The sequence below is a fragment of the Corvus moneduloides genome, chromosome 6 (assembly GCF_009650955.1).
Source record: "Corvus moneduloides isolate bCorMon1 chromosome 6, bCorMon1.pri, whole genome shotgun sequence".
Taxonomy (NCBI): Eukaryota; Metazoa; Chordata; class Aves; order Passeriformes; family Corvidae; genus Corvus; species Corvus moneduloides.
In genome coordinates, this window is record NC_045481.1 from 55,120,401 (window position 1) to 55,143,055 (window position 22,655).

General features: G+C 40.5%; 1 protein-coding gene across 17 annotated transcripts in view; it reads right to left on the reverse strand.

Annotated features, from left to right (window-relative positions):
• The window catches only part of PPFIBP2 (PPFIA binding protein 2), a 98,385-nt gene that overhangs the window by 31,407 nt on the left and 44,323 nt on the right, over positions 1–22,655 (reverse strand). For 11 of the 17 annotated variants that reach the window (XM_032112946.1, XM_032112942.1, XM_032112941.1 and 8 more), the window contains 2 exons: positions 9,514–9,603; positions 5,542–5,655 (listed from right to left, as the gene is read on the reverse strand). In XM_032112946.1, the coding sequence (XP_031968837.1) occupies positions 5,542–5,655; positions 9,514–9,603 (204 nt within the window). Of the gene's footprint in view, positions 1–5,541; positions 5,656–5,715; positions 5,822–9,513; positions 9,604–17,650; positions 17,747–17,962; positions 18,709–22,655 lie in introns of those variants that run through there. The other 6 variants (XM_032112950.1, XM_032112949.1, XM_032112951.1 and 3 more) reach the window with 6 other exon arrangements.

The window sequence follows — 22,655 nt, forward strand, 5'->3', positions numbered from 1 at the left end:
AACAAGATACTTGGTTTTAGCTTTAAAATGTACTGTACATTATACTATGTAAGTGTAATTTAACTTCTTAAAGTTCTTTTTTTAAACTCAGCTTTTAACTTTAAAAATTAAGGAGGAATGCAGAAGCTATGATATACATGTACCAGATAGATCAAAGAACAGCAAACTATTTCCAAACACAACATACTTTTTAAAACTCACACTGTGTATTTCTAAAATACTTCATCAACTTTTCCAATATTCCCAATGAAACTGCAGCACATGCTGTATATGTCACTTTCACATTTAGTTGTCTTGGAAATACGTAATTCTCATAAAACAGTTTATAAAATGTGACATGACAAAAAAATAGCTTGAAAAGAGGTCACTAAAATTTTTTAGGCTCTCAGCTGCAAGCACAGAAAATTCCATGATATTTAGCTCTCCACAAAACAGAAGAAACAATCATGCCATACAGTGATTGAGAAACTGTAAGGAAGATTTTAGTCAAGCAGGGAGGGGGAAAAAAACCCCCAAAGATCCCATTTTGCACTTGTGCACCATACAAAATACAACATTCAAAAAATTCCTTACTTTGCACCCTTATTAAAAGCCTTGGGAGAGACAAACAGACCAAGCTACCTACCTGGGAAGCAAAATGCAGCCAGAACCAGCCCTAATGAGAACTGCACTTCTCAAGTGCTGTGTGCCAGCTGTGGCAGAAAGAAGATATTTGCTTAGCTGAAAACACAGCTGAGAGCAACGTACGTGTGTAATCACCATGAAATGGTGCAAGGCAGTAGCAGGCAGGGAATTGCAGCCTTCCAATTCATCATTTGCCCATTATATGGTTAAGCCAGGGAAAGGACAGAGCTTCCCACAGCACTGCCAGCTTGGACAGCCCTTGGATCCGCCTGAGGAGCGGATTCCTGCCCATGGTAGCTGCAAAATAGCAAAACAGTGGAATGCTCACCTGGAGAGATAAAACTGCACAGCTTGAGAGCACACTCTCAAAACCCCACAGCTCAACCAGAGCTGCACAGAGCACACTTCAAAATCTGAAACACTAAGCCAGCTGCTGGCAAGAAGCTCCTGCATGCTATAAACAAGTGCTGAAATTCATCTAAGATCAGATAACTCAGGCAACTGAAAGTTGAAGGAATGGTCTTCGCCAGCCAGCAAAGTTCCTGAGAAGCAAACAGATACACACCAGACTTATACCCCGCAATCAAGACAAGATTCTGTCGCCCCTAAGCAGAGACAACTGCAAAACCAGAGCAGGTACACACTGAACGTTGTTGGATTCAAATTCCTACTCTGATACAGCTCCTCCCTGCACTCTTTTAATCCAGTTTTTTAAAAGGTCCTCCACTGTGCTGCACACAGGGCACTGTCTGGCACCCCTTCCTCTGGCCCTTGCACCCAGGCAGCAGTGGGCCACAAACTGACATGAGAACAGAAATCCACTCCTGTTTACACCCAAACATTTCAGTTTTCACGTGTATTTTTTTATGACACAAAGAATCCTAAAGCCAAGTCCTTTGTAATTTGCAAGAGAATTTTCTTGATTGAAGACACAATCATGTTCACACAACACAACCATCCAACAAGAGTCCCCAGGATTGTGTCAGAAATTATTTGAAAGGCACAAAGACACGGTCAGACCATGTCTAGGATTTGGTTCAGGTCAGGTACAGGAAAGACACTGCCACGCTGAGCAGCATTTTCACTGGCAAAACAAACTGCTGTCTGTTATGCCAGAGAGCTTCAATGGAAATTACTATCTGTTAAATAAATAAAATGCAGCTCTGGAATAGCAAAGAGGTAACAGACTAGAATTACTTGTGAACACTACCAATAAATGCATGTAAAAAAACTGTGGAGGTGAAATCCCCGTATGCAGAAAGTTCACTTTTCAGATGGACGTGACACAGCTGTCAAGCCTGACAGATTGCATAGCACTGATGTGTTTGTGTTAGGCATGGCTGGTACTCCCTGTCATGGAACAGTTGAGGCAGCTTTACAGAGCAAAAATGACTTCTGCTTTCCAATTCTACAGCACATTGATAGGAGGTTGTGCCAAGGCTGTCTCTCCTCTCAAAAAAAAAAAAAATTCTTTCTAAGAAAGGATTTAGTAAGAAAGTACTTAGTAATGCCACAAACTTGGAGCAAGACACACAGACACATCATTGCTCTCTAAAACTGGCTGTAACTTCACACTTTAAAGCACTTGATATACTGGAAATGGACCGTCATAGCATAAATTGTTTTCCTAGGGTAATTCTAGGAAGTTTTTTTAATTTTACTTCCACACAGATCCCTTACAATGTGGTAAGGGGAAAGGCAGGTAGCTGTTCACACAGGCCAGCTTTTCCATACCCTTTACACATTCAATAGCAAGACAGACACCCCACTGGAAGGTAATCCCATGAGATCAAACCTGTGTCTTGCTCCCAGTCATGTTCCAGAAAATTCTGTTACCATTTACTGTGAAGGATGACCTTGTTTCTTGGCCCAAACCTGAATTATACTTCAGGACTGATTTACAGTTTTGCCATTGACTTTCATGAGTTTTGAAAAGACCTGCTTTGCTTTTTTGAAGGAAGAAAAAGCAGACACCTTCAAGGTGGAAAAATGCTTTTCTTCATTACAGTCTGTGGTGGAAAAAGTGTCCTTATGAAAGTAAAGCGTTGGGTTTGACACCATAAGCATCACATTATCTGTAGCTGTGCACACCAGGGCATGTCTGTGTCTCACACTGGATCCTCTCATCCCTCAAATGTTACTGAGCTGTATTTTCCCTGGCCATGGTTCCATAAACAGTGAGGTCAAAGCACATCTCTCCACTGCCCTTCTGCCACACCTTGACCTTTCCTGTGAGCTGTTTGACTCAGCTGTCACAAAAACAGCCCCTTCCTTGTAAACCCCAGGTTAGTTTTCTCCCAGTCCTTGAGGAGAAGGTTTGCTGAGCATGACAATCTCAAATCAGTTTCAGAAGCAACATGGGCAGGAAGAGGGAGAAGGATGAAAGGCAAATGAGGCCTTCCCCCTGTTGCTGCTACCCCACATTTAAGATGCTCACCCAAAATGCTGAACAGCCACTTTATGTTAGTTGTATAAATTTTATTTCAGTTGCTGTTTCAGAAGTGGTTCCATGATCACTTTGTAGCAGGGTTCAAAACAACTGTGCATAAATCAGAAGCCAGAAGGATTTTTTGCCAGTAACCCCACCCTGCCAAAGAGGACAAGTCTCTGCTAGCAAAGATTCAGCAAAAACTACTTTGCAGGGTGGCATTAAATACCCTCTCTGCTGTGGAACTACCAGATAACATCATTAAGTTATCTTAAATTTTATGATTTTTTTTATTGAAGCATTTTTTGCTTAGAATTAATTATGAGTCACTCTTCTTATAGTTCTTGAAATTAAAAAGACAGGGCTTTATCTTTATTTCATTTTCCACTTAGAGGAAGCAGTTGACCTAAGTTCACAAAGGCAAAAACCAGTGGAGTTCAATAGATTGTAAATAAGAAAGCAGAACCATGAAATAAACCTGATTTTACACTACACCCCCCACCCCGAGAGGGTACCAGAAGTCATTCAGAAAAGCAGGACACCAGTGGCTGCTGGCTGAGAAGATCTGAACCAAAGTCTCCCCCAAACCTTACTGATCCATCTATTGAAGCCCCTGAGGCCACACACTCACTCTACTTTTGACAAATTATCTGCAGAAAAGTCCCCTGGCCACGTATCTTACATGAGAGTCATAATCATCTCATGATCAGGTCATTCTCTTCTCCCCAAATCTCAGCTCATCCCCCAGAGAGGATAATCTTTTCAACAAGATGAATTGAGAAGAGAACCTCCAAAATAAATTATATTAAATACGATCCTCTGCTGAGACAGACAATAAATGTCCAACTACTCTGACTGCTGAGAGGCTGAGAGATCTATCTTGGGTTTCCCATATCCCACTGTCAACTGGGAGAAACAACAACTACAGCTGCTCAAAGTTATCTCAAAATTTAGGTTTATATTAGACATATCTGGAGATTCTCTGACCTCTTTAGCTTTGGTACAGCCTTTTGTAGCTTATCACTTTAGGATGAGCTTTGTAGGCAGTTTGTGCACGTGCCTAACGCCGGACGAGTAGACGCGAACATTTTCACGCCAATAGCAATGTTCATGCAACGTTATATTCTATTTTAGATGCCTCAGTGTTCTGGTAAACAAGGCTTTAAGTTCACTGTTTCCCCAGAAGACTATCTGGGCAAAAAATTTTAAGTCAGAGAAAGAATAAACAGTTTTAGCAGAAGTCACAGAACAACTATCTAGCTTTAGATTGGAACAGGAAGCTTCTGCACTCTGTTGTGAATGCTTTCCTGGAGTCTGAAAACAGATTTTCTTAACTTAAATCATCACTGTTCTTTGAATTTCACTTCAGATCTCACTGGAAAACTACATGTACTCACTGTTTGCATTTTTAAAGATGTCCCCTTAGAATAAAACCTTTCCCAGCTGGAAGCATTTTGGGCTGTGTGAGAGGGAAGGTTTTTTTTCAAGAACCTTTGAGAATTACAATTTAAAATGTTTAGGATACAATTTTATCTTACAGAAACTGCTGCTGTTTACACACATATGTACAAGGATCCTTATCATAATTTAAAGCTACAATCAGTTCATAGAAAGGCCTGTATATCTCACATGGACTAAAATAGCAAATTTATAACACAAAATTTTTGTGTGGGGAGGAGAACTAAGCTCATCGAGAACAGTATTTATACCGCAAATTCCTGGCATAGATTTTTTGAGGCTTATTTACAGTTTCAAATCTATTTTTTGTATCTATGTACTGCATTAACAGTGCATGATCTGCATCTGTCACAACAGAAAGTTGCACAGGGAAAGACCAACAGATCTGCAAGTTCTGCAGTAGTATATGAAATGTAAGGTATTTAATTTATCGTTTGCTCTGCTCCCTCAACATGTAACATCAAAGAGCAAAAATTAAATCACGTAGCCTGAAACTGTTGACTGAAATAAAGAAAAAATGTCTTTATATACTAATTTTTTCTTACAAAAATAAGGTGAAAGCTCCAAAGTTAACCGAAAATGGTTATAGAACACAACTTGATACAGTAATTCTTTTCAACTTGCTACTTGTTCAACTTCAAAGGCATAGGAAAACAGAAGGCATTTAAATAAAACTTCTTAATTCTCTAACTCCTACATATATTAGATACATTTAACCTGTCTAACCAGTTACTCAGCCATGTCCAAATAAGCCCAGTTCAAATAAGACAAAACAGTTTCATTTTGCATGCTGCCACGTACGGTATTATGCAACCAGCCAGTAAAACTTTTCTGCAACAGGAAAACAAAGAAGCATTTATTGGAGGGGAAAAAAAGTGCAAAGCAGGAGGAGAACAATAAAAGAGGCATTTTTTTCCTCTCTGTTTTATCCTCTTGCCAAAGGCAGTCACACATGCTGACAAGCTGACCATGTGTGTTCACCCCTCCGCTGGAGAAGGTTGTGCAGGAAGCTCTGCAATCCAGATTTTTACCTGTTGGAGCATTTCTTCTGTAGCATTCAGCTTCAACTGATGCCCCTCAAGACAGATTTCTAAGTCCCGGATTTTCTCTCCTTGAGCTTCCACCTGGTCTGTGAGAACACTCACCTGTAATTGGAGAGGAGAAGCACGATGCTACTGAACTGACTGTAAATAAGGTTCAATTACCTTATACATATAACATCCAAATGCACGTTTTACAAGAAGTTCCTTTTAAAGCCCTCAATGCTTTAATATTCTTGTGCACGGAAGCAACCTGCTCTACCAAGACGAGACAGTTTTGCAGTCTTACCTCTATTTTGCTCCAACCCCGCCCTCAAATCTCCCCTCCCCTGCAACTGTTTTGTTTTGATCTAAAAAAGAAAGGGCATTTCAAGAACAGCTGGAACGCTGCCTATAGGTAGCTTGGGTCCCTTCGTGCAGAAGTCTGGAAAATTGGAAAGGAGCTGACAAGAACAGAGGATACTGGAAATATTTTATGTGGTTTTGCAGCAGGCTTTGCCATTGTGGGTTCTGTTGGCGTGTTGCTCCCTAGAACAGATAAGTAGGAAAATTGTTCCTTCCAAACCCAACCAATTACTTTACTTCTTACAAGAAAAAAAACCCGGCTTACCTATCAATAAAGAGTTCTGAAGTTTTAAAGAATGCAATGAGTAAAAGCAGTAAAAGGCAAGTTTTAGCAGTGGCAAAGTTCTATTCCAACAAAAATTCCCAGGCTTTGGCAAGCCAAAACATGAAAGCAAAAGCAGGGAGATACAGACAATGAATACCAAGAAAGGAAACAATAAGCAATCCTGGTAAAGATCTGTGGGAATGGTGGTACAGAGCAGGGAGTATGCAATAAAAAAAGCCCAGCAGCTGAACTGAAAGCTTGCAAAACAGAAAAAACTGCACCCAGGATAACATTAGAAAGACATGGAAAAAACCCCAGTGATAATTCTTCTGTTAAGAAGCACATACACTCTGTATATTCATTTTGACTATTTATTTATACAAAAGCCTTCATCATTCTAGAAAAATATTATCACAAACAAACAAAGGAGCCCAAGGTGTTTAAACTCCTTTTTGAAGGAAATGCATTAACAAAAACTTATACATGCTCTCAGATCCTACCCTGCAACACCTTTATTAATTAAAAAAAGAAAAAAAAAAGTGCAATATGTGGAAGTGAAGCTTTTAAGATATATCCACTATGCAGCATGTCTAAAACCCAAAGAAGAATTGAGTTCAAGGAAGCTGTAGAGGGAGAGACTCAGTGATCTGTATTTGTTTACCTGCAAACATAATGACAAGCATGCCTGGGAAAGAATCACATACAAAAGAAAGAAAAATAAAAGGCTATTTAATTTTTTTTCCATTAAAGTAGTTGGCTGTAGCTTAGAGTGCAGCTGAACTCAGGATGAGAGGTGATAGGAAGGAGTGGGTGGAGGCAGATGGCAGAGGGACACATCCAAGCTGGGGCAGGAGGAGAACTCCCTGCGAGGCAATCTGTTGCTTGTCTACTCTGTTTTGTTTCCATTAAATGAGAGATGATACACAAAAAACCCCATGTGAGGTCAGAAAGCAAGAAGAAACAAAGTGAATTGTCTCCTTTAGTCTGATGCAGGTTCCAGAGAAAGAAAACCAGCTTTATTTAGAGCATCCAGGTTAGGTTTAAATACCATTGCAACCTGGAAGGAAAACTCGATATGTTAGATGCGACCTGCAAAGGAATTTAGTAAAAGCTTAGCAGCTTTAGAAGCATCTGTTGGGTGTTCCAGCAGCTGGGCTGAGAGGCACATTAACCACTTTGAGCTCGTATTTTCCCTTCTGTCCAGGATCACATCTGCCAGAGTCTTCAAGGAACCCGTAGGCTGCACCCAGAACATAATCCCAGTTTATGCTACTCTGGCAGTTCTGTCTTGCTTTAGGAGTGACACACCTGCAAAGCTCAGCCTGTAGGTAGTGTATTTGCTGTAGAAGTGAGGTATATGGAACACTTAGCTAAAAATCAAGTGTTAGAAAGGTTTAAAAGTCTCAGGCAAGACTTAGGAGTGCTGCAAGCCTCCTATTTCCTCCAGATCACAGCTATGGGCCAGTCACTGGAACAATTCAGCATGAGCCATGGAATAGAGGTGCTCTGTTCCCATTCCCTTCTCATCCTTCCTGCCAAAGCAGCCAGGTTTGTACCAGCAGAGTCCCTCAGGCCATGTAACCTCAGCATGGCGCTTGCCTGTGCTCCTCATATTCAACTGCCTGGACAGGACTGGTGTAAACCAGGTCCTAAACCCAGCTCCACCTTGGCACCTTTGTTGTTGTTGATGTTCATCTTGCAGATGGAGGTTTTTGTCTATCTTATTTGCCTGGGGTTTTTGCAGTTCTACAGCAATGCTGTGCAGTGGGAAAGGAAAATGCACAAATATTGACTAAGACTTTGGGTTTGATGGGGGGTGGAAGTGAGGCGTATAAAATGCAGGAGACATTTTCTGGTTCTGATTTTACTCTATTCCTTCTAAGAAAAGCTCTAGGCAGCTCACCAAAACATGTCATAAACCCCCTTTTTTGTGCATTTGGCTGGCTGCATTCCTGCGTACCTGTTCATGTGGATGAAGGAACAGTTACTAAAAATCTGCAGGACAAAGACAGGAGAAGCACATCCTGAGCAGCAGCCTGGGACAGTCTGCAGGACTTAGCACAGGTCCTGTTAGATCCACAGAAGCTGAAGCACAGACACAGATCACAGGAGTGCACAGATATGTGAGGAACAAAAGAGACCCTCACACCTAAAGCCACAGGCGCACCAGTTCCACCCTCAGCTCTGGAGGGAACAGCTGCATTTGGCTCCTAATTGTCTCTCCACTCATGAGTTGCTCATGTGTGCAAGACGTGGATGTACAGTGTGAAAAGTTGTTTGGTATTACTAATAGAACCAAGACTTTAGCATTAAGAGCCACTTGATTAATAAAAGACATTCTAACAAATAGCGGTTGTAAAGCGCACACTTAAATTCCAACCAGAATTTTGTTTTTCTGTCAGGTGGGGGTTTTTTTCTAAATTTGGTAATAGCAATTTAGTTTATGAACAGTAATGAAAAAAAAAAAAAATCCAACCAAGCCAAAGCTTGTGTCTCAAAACATATATTGTTTATTTAACAACAGCAGTGAGGCTGCTGCTCAGTAATTGAACACAAGTATGAGCAGAACATACAGGATAAGGCATGTTTACAGAAACTCGTGACTGAAAGCAGGGAGAACACCTACCCAACACACTTCAGTTTTGTTTGCTATAAATATATGTGCTTATAAAATGCATTTGAAGGGAAAGGATATGCAAAGACCATTTAAATAATCTCCAGCTTCACCTCTTAAAAAGCATGGAATGTACAGTTTAGTACTAGCAAAAATACACAGAAAAAAATACATTTTTTTAAGTTGTGCAACATGTGTCTTCTCCAGGAGGAAAACTTACACAGGACACAGGATCTGTTTGGAAAAGGCTTGGTAAACTGAGAAACAGGAAACCTGGAAGAGTTTAGGCATGCATTTTACTGTCAAATTTTCTCTATCCCTGTTTTCCTCCCTTTTTTGATGATGGAAACAGTTTTGATATGGCATATAAACAGGAAAAATACCAGTTCTATCTACCTGCCAGTCTTCTGGGTCATTACAAATGGTGGCACACAGAACCTAGAAAACTGGCACCACCCAGCAAACCTAGAGAACCACCATCACTGCAGTGTCCTAGGACAGAATTATTTTTAATCCCTTTGTCATCCCCCCTTTTACTGCTGTTACACCCTCTCCTCTGCCAGGTTACCCCACCATGAAATCATTCAGAGGGATTATACAGATTATAAATTCCTGGTTAAATATCAGTTACATATGGAGACCTGCTAGCATTTGTTTAACAGAAAGTACTGTGCCACTTCAGCTTTTATGCACTGAGCATCAACTATACAGACAATTTTCTTCTCTCTTTTAAACATACCTGCAGGATGAGCGACTCTTTATCACCTTCTAGTCGTGCCAACCTTTCTTGATAAGTTTCATTATTAGATGAAAGATGGTTCACCTGCGACTGGGAGGAAAAAAAAGTGCTGTGAGAATTTTTACACTTAAAAGTTTCAAGCAATAATTAATAAAAATTATATATATTAAACCATTTTTACAGTACAAAAAATATGAAAAAAAGTGTGTACAGACCAGAACTTTTCATTTCATATGCATTAAGCCTTTGGAATGTACCTTTTTTTAGCTGTATTTTGAAAACTCTCTCATTTCCAGCAATCAACAATGGTATAGCAATAGACTGGTATTTTCTAGAAAATGATAATTTCAATGAAAAACACCATCTTACCAAACCAAAACCCATTTAATTTGAAATATCTAGTCTCCACAGTCTTTTGCCGAAGTCAATGAATCTTGTGTTTACCTTCAAGTGGTAAAAATTGCTATAGGTATAGTATCCCTAGAAATTACTGAAAGAAAATCAGAAGTTTTTTGTTAGCAATAAAAATTTATTTATATGATCAAATTCTTATCAGAAACTGCTCTAGCCACCCAATCACTTATGGATTCCTAAATGGCTCTAGGGAGCAAAACCTTCTAAAACATGGCCTGTCCTTAACTATTATGTCCCATTTCCTATGAATTTTAATACTTTATATAGACACAACACAATTTTTAAAAATCTGCAGATTTATTCAAGTTTAGAAGAGTCTCCTAGGTTCATCCTGCCCACTGCAACATTGTGGGAATGGAGCTGTTTGCTCAGAGCATCAGAAGAAACCTAAGCCCCCAGAGGCTGATTTCCCAACTCCACTGCAGGCACTGCATTTCTGCCAGGGAACACAACACTCAGCCTGGCTTTTCAGCTAACACAGGAATCCAAGGAGTTCCCTTCAACTGCAGCTGACTACTCATTTATACACACTTGCACAATGGCACCAATATAGTTATAATCCTCCTCCACAACTGCCCTTTCATTTTCAGCTAAACATTCGTGAATAATTTTTTTTTTTTTAATTAAACATATTTATGGCTTCCTGATCTATGCTGAGACCTACAGGCTCAAACATAAAACAGAAGGTGAAAATAAACATGGTGCTAATTAACTCAAATCAAGAAATCAAATTTTTACCCAAAAGACACTTTTCAAGCCATAAAGTGCTGAGCTAGATATAAGTGTGGCACCTTTGTAAGCTGAGAGAAACCAAGCACCCTTGTCTCTGATTATTTTGAAAGAAATTGAGAGAATCACAACAGCACCAACAAACAGGGCTGAAAGATGTCTGAAGAGATCATCTGGTTCACTATTCCATCCTCGGGCCAACGATTATTTGCAATATTCTTGTTTTGTCTTCTTGTGAAGACCTCCAGAAATGGAATTTACAGCTTCTCCATCTACTTCTTACCTGCCCATCATTAGAGCATTTTTCTTAATGCCTAATCTGAATCATCTCTTCAACTTCATGGCTCTTATCATACCACCATAAATTAAAAAATAGGTCCCTCTGCTCACTTCAGAGATTTTTTACATATTTAAAGATTATCTCTACATCTCTAATTAGCAGGTCCCTCTTCATGTTGTGAAAGAAAATACGACTTTTTCTGTCTTTTCCTCACAGGTTAACTTTTGAAGATTTGTTTTGTTACTTTCTTTTGGTTCCTCTTCACCAACTATTTCCCAACTTCTTTTAAAATTAAGAGCCTAAGAGGAGACACAGGACTCCAGTTGAAACTGGCTTGAGTGGTAAAACCTTTTCACAGACTCTCGGGCCATATTTCTTTCCATATTAACAATATAGTAAAATTCATGTATTTTCAGCCTAGGACCCATAACTTCCAGATCCTTTTAAAATGCTTTTATTTAGCTGCCATCCTGTTCTTCATTCTGCTTTTACTCTTTATTTCAGCTTAAATGTGTAACTTTGAGCAAGTCTGCATGGACTGGGATTCTACTATTTATACTCTTTTCCTGTGCATCTGGCTCTTAGGTTTTAATCATGCCCCTTAGCATAGCTGCAAGGCCCTTAACTAGAATCACCTATGAATTCAATAACCTTGGTCTTCTGTCCCTGTTTAAGTGACCAACAGGAACATTAAAAACAGAATGTGCAGAATCTCAGTCCACACCTCACTCACCAGCATTCATCATCAAAAGAAGAACGTGTTAACTCTACTCAGAATAAACTTTTGTCACAAGTTTTTGACCAGTTCATAATAAGTACAACTAAGGTTCAAGACCTCACAGAAATGGCTCTAAATATGCAAGTGTGAGGTCAGCCAGAAAGGCCTCAGATAAGCACAGGAAGGTACAGTAGACAGAAAAATGACCTGCTAAATAAGTGTCTGATTGACGTACAGCAGTTGTTTAAGACTTGGTAATTCTTTGTGGCATGTATAAAGACAAGATAAAACAATGTAACTTGAACCGAGGCCATCTGCGGATGGTTGGAGTGCATTCTGCAGTTGTGAGAGTCAGGACTGAGAGGAAACTGAGCAAGATGTCATATGTATCAGCAGCAACTGAGTACAGGACATAGAGCACTGAAGACATGAGACCATGGATGGTTCCAGTTGGTGTAAGAGCTTGCAAACAATAAATAAATACTGCTCATGTGCTTACACAGGTCTAAAATGCTGAATCGACAAGATTTCCTATAAAGCTGTTATTTCAGAAGATACAGCATTAAAGAGCAAAAGTTGTTACCTGGGCTCAACAAGTTAGAAGCCAAGCATGTTAACTATGTTTGTTATAATGAAAGAAGGAGAGGGATTGCATAAAACATGTAAAAAAGTTTGTGATAACACATGATAACAAAGTAGAAGGAAAGATATGCTAGAAGGCAAGGCAGCTAAAAATATGTTGATGGCAGTACCACTGCAGATAAATCAAATGCATGCCATAAATACTTTGCCTACAGGAATCACAGAATCCTTAAGGCTGGAAAAGAGTTTTAAAATCGAGTCCAACCAGCACCACCACCATTTTCGCCATGAAACCATGTCCTCAAGCACCATATCTACACATTTGTTGAACTCTTCCAAGGATGGTGCCTCCACCATTTCCCCAGGCAGTCTGTTCCCATGTTTTACAACTCTTTCTGTGAAGAAATTTTCCCTAATATCCGATCTAAACCTCTCATGGTGCAAGTTGGGGCCATTTCTCTTGTCCTTTCACTAGGTGCCTGGGAGAAGAGGCCGATCCCCACGTGGCTGCACAGCCTCCTTTCAGGCAGTTCTAGAGAGTGATGAGGTCACTCCTGAGCCTGTTTTTCTCCAGGCTAAACACCCCTGGTCCCTCAGCTGCTGCTCATGGGACTTGTGCTCCAGACCCTTTCCCAGCTCCATTGCCCTTCTCCGGACACGCTCCAGCCCCTCAATGTCCTTCCTGAACTGAGGGGCCCAGAACTGGACACAGCACTCGAGGTGTGGCCTCACCACTGCTGAGTGCAGGGGGACAATCACTGCCCTGCTCCTGCTGGCCACACTATTCCTGATCCAGACCAGGTGCCCTTGGCCTTCTTGCCCACCTGGGCACACCTGGCTCATGTTCAGCCACTCTCAATCAGCACCCCCAGGTTCTTTTCCACTGGGCCCTTTCCAGCCACTCCTCCCCCAGCCTGTAGCACTGCATGGGGTTGTTGTGACCCAAGGGCAGGATCCAGCACTTGGCCTTGTTAAATCTCACACCATGGGTGGGCCCATCCACCCAGCCTGTCCAGATCCCTCTGCAGGGCCTTCCTGGCCTTCAGCAGATCAACACTCCCACCCAGCTTAGGGTTATCTCTGCACTTGCTCAGTGTGCACTCAATCCCCTCATCCAGATCATCAATAAAGACACTGAACAGGACTGGGTCCAGCACTGAGCCCTGGGGACACCACTGGTGACAGTCCCCAGCTGGATGTAACTCCATCCACCACCACTCTCTGGGCCAGGACATCCAGCCAGGTTTTACCCACTGAAAAGTGCACCTGTCCAAGCCATGGGAAGCCAGGAGCTGCAAAGCAGTTTCTTGGAGCACTGGTATTACAGTCTCTTTAGTGATTTTGGATATAGTTTACTGTTCATCAGATTGCAAAAGATATTAACATAAAAAGTTTCCTGGAACAATTCCAAATCAGCTGTTTCTCCCAATTCTACAGAAGGAAAAGAAAAAGAAAGCTTTCCATAGTATTTTTTTCATCAAAAAGCATTCCACCACCTGCTTGAGATTCATCATTTTTATTTTCCAAATCTTTGGAATATGCTCATTAATTTAATATGAACACAATATTGGGAGAGGCTGGAAAGTTCCAAGTGTCTAAGTATCACTTGCATGATCCTGTCATTACCGAGTACTTTTCCAAGAAAAGGGCTTAAATTTTCCTTCTTACGTGACACAAAAAAAAAACTCAGACTTTGGAGAACAATTCAATAGCTTTGATTTAAAATGGGGATGATCAGCAAAAGTATAAAAGGACGTTGCAAGAAATGTTGGTCAGTTGATGTTCTCCTTGTGTGTGCCTTTTCAGCACCAAGAGTCTCCAACACAGCTAACTTTAATCCAAACCCCACCAACTTCTGGAGATGGTCAGCAAGCTGTTACTCAGAAATTTGTCAGAAACAACATGGATCTCATCCTGGGCTGTGGAGCGGGGAGGAGCTGGGAAAAGAAACCTGGCAGTCAGTTAAAGTGGTGATTTGTAAGCTTTTTCAACAAGTCACCCGCCTCTTTGAGGAGACAGATTATGTCATAACCCTCCTCTCTTCTTCAGTCACATGAATCACCTTCAGCTCCACTGATAATTGAATAGGATGCCTGTGGCAACAATAATGTGTGTATTAATGGGGAAGATTAGGGACATGCTTGATGTATTGCCTTTTGTTGTAGTTTAGAAGCTGAAAATGAGGAGTATGGCCAGCAGAGTTCAGCCACTCAGCTTCACCACAAACCACCTCACAGACCACATTTCAACATAAGAAAATGTGGACTGTAGATTCTTCCCAGCCTATTTGCAGTTGATAATATTTAGAAGTGTATGGTCTTTCCACTTCTGTAGTGCTCTTCTTGGTCAGTAGAATTATGTTCTGAGTCACAAGGAGCTGTATTATGAAGTGATGAGTGAGCAGCTTACACAGTAAACATTTTTATTTGCATCTGCCTATGGACGCAATACGAATTTAATCTCTTGGCATGTTAGTGCTACCTCAGATACACACCCATCTCAACATATGTGCATTCCCTCAGTTACCTGAGAGGAGGAGGAGAAGGCCGGAACATGATTTCTGGATCTACAATTCTTGCCTTTCATCTGAAGGCAATTAGTAAATCAAGAGCAGGATTTTTTATTTGCCATTGTTACTGGTTGGTTAAATGAAAGTGGCAGCCACCTGGAAAAAGCTGACAGTGCATAGTCTGAAACTAGCAAAGACAGAGCTACATTAATTTTGGTAGTCCTTAAAACAAATGAATTTTTAACAAATATTTTTATTTAATCTGGATAATTTTTCTGAAAACTAATAATTATTTTCTTCCTCCAGACAGTTAAATGTCTTAAAAGAAAATACCCTTATAGAAGTCATAAGATTCACCTTCAGCAGCGTGAATTTAATGGCTATATCATGGGTTTGATCACCCCACCTCTTGCTAGGACAGGTTAAGAATCTCCCCCAGAAAAAAAGGAAGGCATAAAACCAATGTACATCAATTTCAGGCCAGCCATTAGCTGTGAATATTTGCATTTATATTAATCATTTTTGACTATAACTACATGTCTACATACCAAAATGTGGGTTGTGCCAGTTTTATTTGTCTTCCATTTAAGGGTGGGTGGGAAGATAAGAATAAAGCAACAGGATGACACAAAATCTGACATGAATCCTCTAACCCAAATCCCTTGGGAGAACAAAAGAATGTTTGCTAAAAACGAGACTCTTTCAGGTCATGGGGATATCTCAGGGCCCTTAGTTTGCAACAGAAACTTTTAACACTGATGGATCCCCACTCAGGCCCTGTGAAAGAACCCAGTATTAATCACCTGCAAAACACTTCCCCCAAACTGCCCACACTACTTTATGAGGATTGTGCTGCTGGCCAAGCTGTGAAGTTAAAAGCACACAGTGTATACACTAGGAATTTTCCCTATCCTTCCTTGGCTCTGTCCACATGCTCTCAGGTTTTGCTGCCCACTTTGTCCATCTCTCTGGCCATTCTTGGCCCAGCATTCCCACAGGTCATGTTAACACCAATAAAGTCCAATGGAAAGAACTGAAGTGTGGTGACACATTATTTCAGTTTGATTTAAATATTACTTTTTCCCCTGCTGCTGTTGCAAGATGCTACTGTGCACATTATGTTACAAGACTTCTGCTTAAAACCAGACCCTCCATTCTAAGCATCTGAAAATAGAAGTTGTATCTGTTGTTTTGCCTGCCTGGATCTCAGGATTTTCATTTTTGTTTGCTGCCCTAACCCAGTCCAAGCCACAGATACCACACAAATCTAGCCTAGCCAACTCCTGCAACATCAAAACCCATCTGGGTCTCTGAAGAGATTTCTGCTAATGATGAAATTTGAGCCAGCTCTGGCATACTTCACCAAGGCTTTATGGAAGTCTCTTGCAGTTATTCGCTGTTAAATGCCATGTGTTACTCTGAAAGCAACTCATAATTTTATTATCAGCCGAAGAGCAACAATTTCAGGGACTGAAATCTTTATATGCTGTAACAGTCAGTGCCAGACGTGAGACACTGGGATTCTTGGACAGGAAAACTGAACAAGCAACTGAAGATTGTTTCAACTTTTTTGTTTTCTAAATCACTTGTCAAAGGAATTTGGGAGCAGACTGCTTAAGTTCTCCTGGGAACAATGCAAGATCATTTTCAGTCCTCCTCCCTTCCCCCACATGTGCTCACCCCTTTAAAGAGCTTGCAAGGAAAAGCAGCAGCATTGATATTCTCCTTCATGTACCTGACATAAAGGGAATTACATGCAACTACAGCAGGAGCACCATTAACTCCTGTAAAATCTTGTGCTACACTTGAACACGGTATCCTTTCTGAGCACAGTCCACCAGCTGACAGCAGCACACCTTATTAACCTCTTTGTTAGCAAACCTGTCTTTACAGAAATGAAATTTGCACCAGGAAGCAGGAGTGGCAGACACGCTGTATCCATAACCTCATTTAAATACCAAATTAATATGTGAGCTCAAAATACACTTTTTAAAGAGGTAATTAGCTTTAACTGCACAGAGCACAGGTTAAAATAATAGTATAATGTTACCAGCAGCTACTTCCTGTTGCCTCTTAACTATCCTCTCACTTCCCATTTAATCCCCTCCACAGACACACTCCAGAAATGTGAAAGTTTCTATAATCCAGTGTAAATATTTGGTAAATTAACTTCACTATTCTCAAGCTCTTATTAAAGACTGACACATCATTAATATTTTACACTTATTCAAGGAACTACCCGAAATAAAAATTTCTAATCACATTTCACATTAGTATTGACAGATACTTTATGTTTATACAGCTAGTAAAAACCCAAGAGTGCATGTGCATATATATTCATGTATGTATGCATATAAACAAGCAAGAATTTGCAGGAAAAGCAGACACAAGCTACAATAGATTTTAAAATAATAAGGAGAGGATGTGCTTCTTTCGTGACACACACAGTTAAATCCATATTCTAATTTAAAAACCAGCCTACTCTGAGGGATCTATTCACATCCCATTCATGGATTTTTCTAACACTGAAAAAGAAATTCTTAGAACATAAAAAAATCTAAACGCTGACAAAAACAGTGATTTTTTTCAAGGTGATGAGAGAACTGCACAAACCTATTTTTTTTTTTAAAAGGAAGACAAAAACAATCTCATGCAGTTAATTTATGTTTGGGCAGTTCATGACAGAATTAATAACCCTGCTTTTAAAAAAACTTATCTGTTTAGCAGAGTATCACGCACAGAGGAAAATCACCACCATTTTTACCCGAGACAAAGGCATCCCGAAAGGTCTCATACAGTTACCCCGATGAAGAATCACTTAAGTGAAGAGCTAGTGCAGAAAACTTTTCCCTTTAAAGCACAACATGGTGAACACCACCCTCTCCTTCCTTTAGCTATACATTACCATGCAGGATTTGTTTTGTTGCACTGCAGCCCCCAGAAAGCACAGGCACTTGCCAGAATCTATTGCCATTTGCTCAAAGTTTGATCCTAGAGTTTCATTTTTAAAGACAAAGACAGCTGATTTTCTTCCCCCTCCCTAAGCCTCCTCCTCCTACACCAAGACACGTCTTTAATTCACTTCTCATGAAGAAACTCACACCATTTAAAGTCTGAGGCACTGAATGAGTTTCCTTTCGCAAAGCTGAGAATTCTGACTAAGATTTTGCTAAATGTGCATTTAGAAAGAGAAAACAAAGCCCAGCAAATCACTTACCCTCTTTAGCCACGTGAAGTGCTTGTAAATATCAATCTCACCATCCATGCTTTGGGCCCATTTCAGCAGTCACATTCCCAGGGTTAAAAGAAACTTTTGGAAGCAAGTGCTCTGCTTTGTTTTACAGGATATAGCTGTGATTTCTTCCCCTTTCAACCCTCAACTTCTAAAATCTTCAATGCCTGGTCATATTTTAAGCTGAATCCCCTGCCCCTGTCCCACAGTCTTATCCCAAAGGCTTCTCACAGATGTATATATAACATACAACTGTATAAACTTCAGGCTCCCCCCAAACATCTGGTTTTTTTAAACAGCAGATCGGTTAGCAGGAAGAACAATGCAACCCCAAAACCATTAAAAATATAACTTGCTAAAAGATCTTTAAAAAAGGATCTTTCAAGAACAGCATAAATCTGCAGGATCTGTTCCCCTTTAATGCTGAATAACAAGCTAAAAATTATTAAGCTGTCACTGAGAAACTATTCTCAAGTAATGCTTTCTCTGGCTTTCTGTTTCAAGAGTGGCTGGAACTCATTACCAAAGACCCCCTATTTCCTGTCTCTGTTCTACTCCCTGTTTATCGTAACACTACTCAGCCTTCTTAATTTATTTCAGGCTCAGACTAAACCTAAAAATAAGTTCTGCTCTTTGAATTACTTGCCTGTCCTCTCAAAAGACATTATAAAAAGGGAGGAATTCAAGGACGATCCTGTGAATAAGATAATGATCCCATAAATACTGCTATTGCCAAAGAGGCGATATTCCATCCTAACAGAAGATGATGATACCCTTCCAAGATATTTGTCTGCTCCTGCTGAAGCTGAAATCTCACAGCATGGCAACTTTTCAAACTTGCAACACCAAGACAAACGCATGTGCAACGCAATGCTCTGGCAAGAAGGAAAGTTTAAAGTGTTGCCTGTTATTGCAGTGTCCTCTAGCGCCTCCACACAGTACTTATCCATGGCTTTTAAATTTTCCCAATAAACTCCAGCTTCCAGTGTTGTTTCTCCCCCTAGTTCAAAGTGGCTTTGGCCTTAAACCAGGCAGCTGATTGTCACACACACAAGGACAACTGCTTGGGCAATGCCTCTTCAGACCCAAACGCAGCTGTCCCCATGGAATCTTTGTGATGATCTCAGAACATTTACTTATCTCCTCACTGCCTTCAGGTCCTACAGGCAAAATGACCCCTGGGTTTAAGGAGTAGTAAACCAGCAGTTTGGAAGAGCTAGTGACAAGGCTGCCCATGGTACTAATGATACACACAGAGGACTCAAAGTCTGAAGCTGCACAAAGTCCTGAAAAGCCTTTCTTACAGGAACCGGCCTCACTTAGGCATCAACCCACATTTCAGACTGGTGAAGTCACAGATAATGTGACAAAATTTCTTCAAGGGGATGTGGGTTTCTAATGTTTCAACCATTCTTGGCCTTTTTGACCTGATAGAGCTCTTCTCAGAACCTCGCATAAGACAGAGTAAGAGGGAAGGATATAAACCCAGACTTTCAGTTCCTGTCATGTATTTATTATCTGTTCTTACTTAAAGTCACATGATGAGAAAAACATGACAATTTTTAGCAAGTCAGTGCTACAGGTCTCCTAAAGGCGTTGGGTTACCTAAAATCACCAGTAAATGCGACGAGAAAAGAACTATCTGTTTCAAAAAACAATGCTGCAAGACAGATCTGAAGGGGACTTGGGTTTCCTTGGGCATAGAATCTACTTATTTTATGCTGCCTGAAAGAGGACGAGAGCAGTTATTTGTTGAAGAGCTCACACTATCTTGGAAAAATCTTAATACAGCATCAATGGTCCATTTAATAATTAAAAAACCCAAACAAACAAACAAAAACCCAAAAAACCCCAAAAAACTTAATAGAGTACACTTCCCTGGGCATTACAGCCCCTGTCATGGCTGACAAGCTGGAGGCTGAATAGAGGTTTTCTTGACATTAAACTTGAATGTCCAACAGTTTAAAGCAATTTTTTACCCAAAAATCTTGTTATCTAATTAAGGAGATTAGCAAATACACCAAGCTTGATCTCACAGCATTGCATATCCCATAGTATCACCACTATGGTGCCTTAAGTTCCACATTTCATCCACTTCAAAACAGAGGCTCTAAGACTCCTATTTCAGTCTTACTCATGGAAAAAGGAAATACCTCTCTTAAAGCATTCCACCATACTTTATCAGCTAATGATTGTGGTTTTAATTTTAAAACCTATAGAAAAACTGTGTCACTAAACTTCCCAGTGCCCCAGTGCAGCACCTGCATTTAGAGTAGTATCCATTTCTCCTTTTAAAAGTATTAAAAGTGACAACATACCTTACTTCTGCCTTGTCATTTGTGCTGGATTTCATGCAAAGGTCTCTTGATTCCTGTTAGTCATTCTTCCTGATTAAAAGGTAAATGTCTGAATTTTCTGCATCTTATCAGCCAGAATGTTGACAGCATACATTCCAGACAGTCACATGCTCACTGGGAGCCTGTCACCTGCATACTGAACTTTACATCCTGCTTGAGCTTTGGCCTGGAACCTTCAGAAGCCAAATGAATGCAAATCAAGTGCCCCAGATTTGCTTAGAATGCTTTTGCATTTCATGGGGAAAGCAGGTTAGCTTCTCTGGGCAGTGTGAAAATAAGGAAAATATGCTGCAATCTCAGGATTACCACTGTATGTTTTTCTTCTTTTCAGTTAATCCATGTCTGTGTGTAGCTCTTCACTGAGTACCAGTTTCTGGTTCAGTGGAGAACTGAAAAACAAAGAAGCAAAAGCCCTCCACTGCCACTGCAGAACCAACACCCTCAAGTGTTACCCCACAGAGACTGATCCAGCTGCTTCTCTCTTGCCCCATCAAATTGTTTATTTTCTCCAGTGCTGTCCCCAAAAATAAAGGACACACATGTTATGGCAATACAAATGCAATGTAGGGCACTAAGATATTTCAAGTTAGCAACGTTTATATACTCCATAAGCTGTATGATAACCCATCAGGATTTCTCTGCCAATTCCACACTCCCATAGAGCACTGCTGACTACTGCCAGCCTTGATTGCACTAAAATCTCCATTTGCAGAACACCAAAGGTGGCAGCCCAAGAACTCGTGCTGATACACAACCCACAAAAACCACTCAGCTAAGTGAGCCATTACTTTTAGTCAGCAGGTCAAATACTTCAAACAAGCCTTGAAATCTCTTTTAAACAGTAAACAAACATGCTGCAAGGGCTTTGAAACTGAAAGCAACAATACTTTAAATGATCAGCTACAGTTCTCATGTCCCTCCACTCCAGACTATGAAGAGACAAGGAAACATCCAGAAATCCCCTTGCAACTGTGGAGGGAAAGGCACTGTCTGGTGTTTTCCCTTTTCTACCAACACGGATTGGAGCAAGCACAGAGTTTGTTTGCTTTTCCACCTCTTCCTCGCACCCAGCTGAGGCTCTATGAACACTATAAAATTGTATTTCCTAGCACTGTTTTAGCAATTTTACTTTTTCTTTGTGATAAAATACAGGTGTTGGTGCAGCACAAGTGCAAACGGTCAATTGTGCTCTTCTATTCCCTCTGAATCTCTTGGGAAATCAAAAGGCAAAGGAGCAGGGATCAGAGCACTTCTCCAGGGCCTGGAGCATGGCACCTGTCTGCCTTTTTATCGATAACTTATAGATTGTTCCAGCTTCCAATCCCATCAGACTCTGAAAACACGAGAAGAACTTACACTTGCTCTTTTAGGCCACGGAATGAAGTGACCAGGTTTGCATCCTCCCAGCCTCATCAGGGGAGCCCAGTGAGGATGGACATGCCACAAAAATTTACTCATTCCCAAGAATTAGTATCAATTTTTCCTACATCTATTCCTCTGTGTTTTTTTCCCCAATCCTAGTGTCTGGGCTGCTTTGGAAACAAAGGGATTAGGACCAGATTTTACAAGGGAAATATTTTTCAGCATGCCAATTCACACATGTCATTCTCGTGGTGAAGCAAAGTGTGAGAGCTTCAGACTGAAAAAAGAGAGAGAAAATATGAGAATACTTGTGTATAAAGAAACTCAGGCCATTTGTGCAGAAGACAATGGAGGAAGAAATCCCTTTTACATGGCCAAAATGGCTTCAGGAATCTAGATGAAGTATTTCCAGCAAGAAAATTTGTCGTAGAGTCTTAATCGTGACTAACTGATAATGCCTACGTGACAAAGAAGCAACTCTTGGAACAAAATGAAAAAAATACACTGCATTCTGTAGATCAGCACATTTGCTTTGCCTGTGATAATTTAAAAAAAAATAAACAATATCCTGGGAAACAGACAAAAAATAACATTTTACAGATGCACAAACAAATAATCCTTTCCCAGCATAAGACGCACTCAGTCCTAATGGCTTAATTATTTGATTAAAATCTGTATTTTGGAATTAAATGGACTTAGATGGCCATTAGTTCCATGTGGTGGTTAACCCTTACCCTTAATCCAAATTGGTAATTCTTCCAGCAGGTGCTGACATCTCTGGAGCCATTCCCATACCACATATCCCCAGCACTGCCATGTCCTTTCTGGTCACTGCTCAAGCAATAAGCAGCTCCCTTCCCTTGGCTGGCATAAAGAATGTATTGCTGGTTCTTAGATGGAGCTACTGTCTGTTAATTCATCCACAGACATTTGCACATTCTTGGCAGTTTCAAGCATTC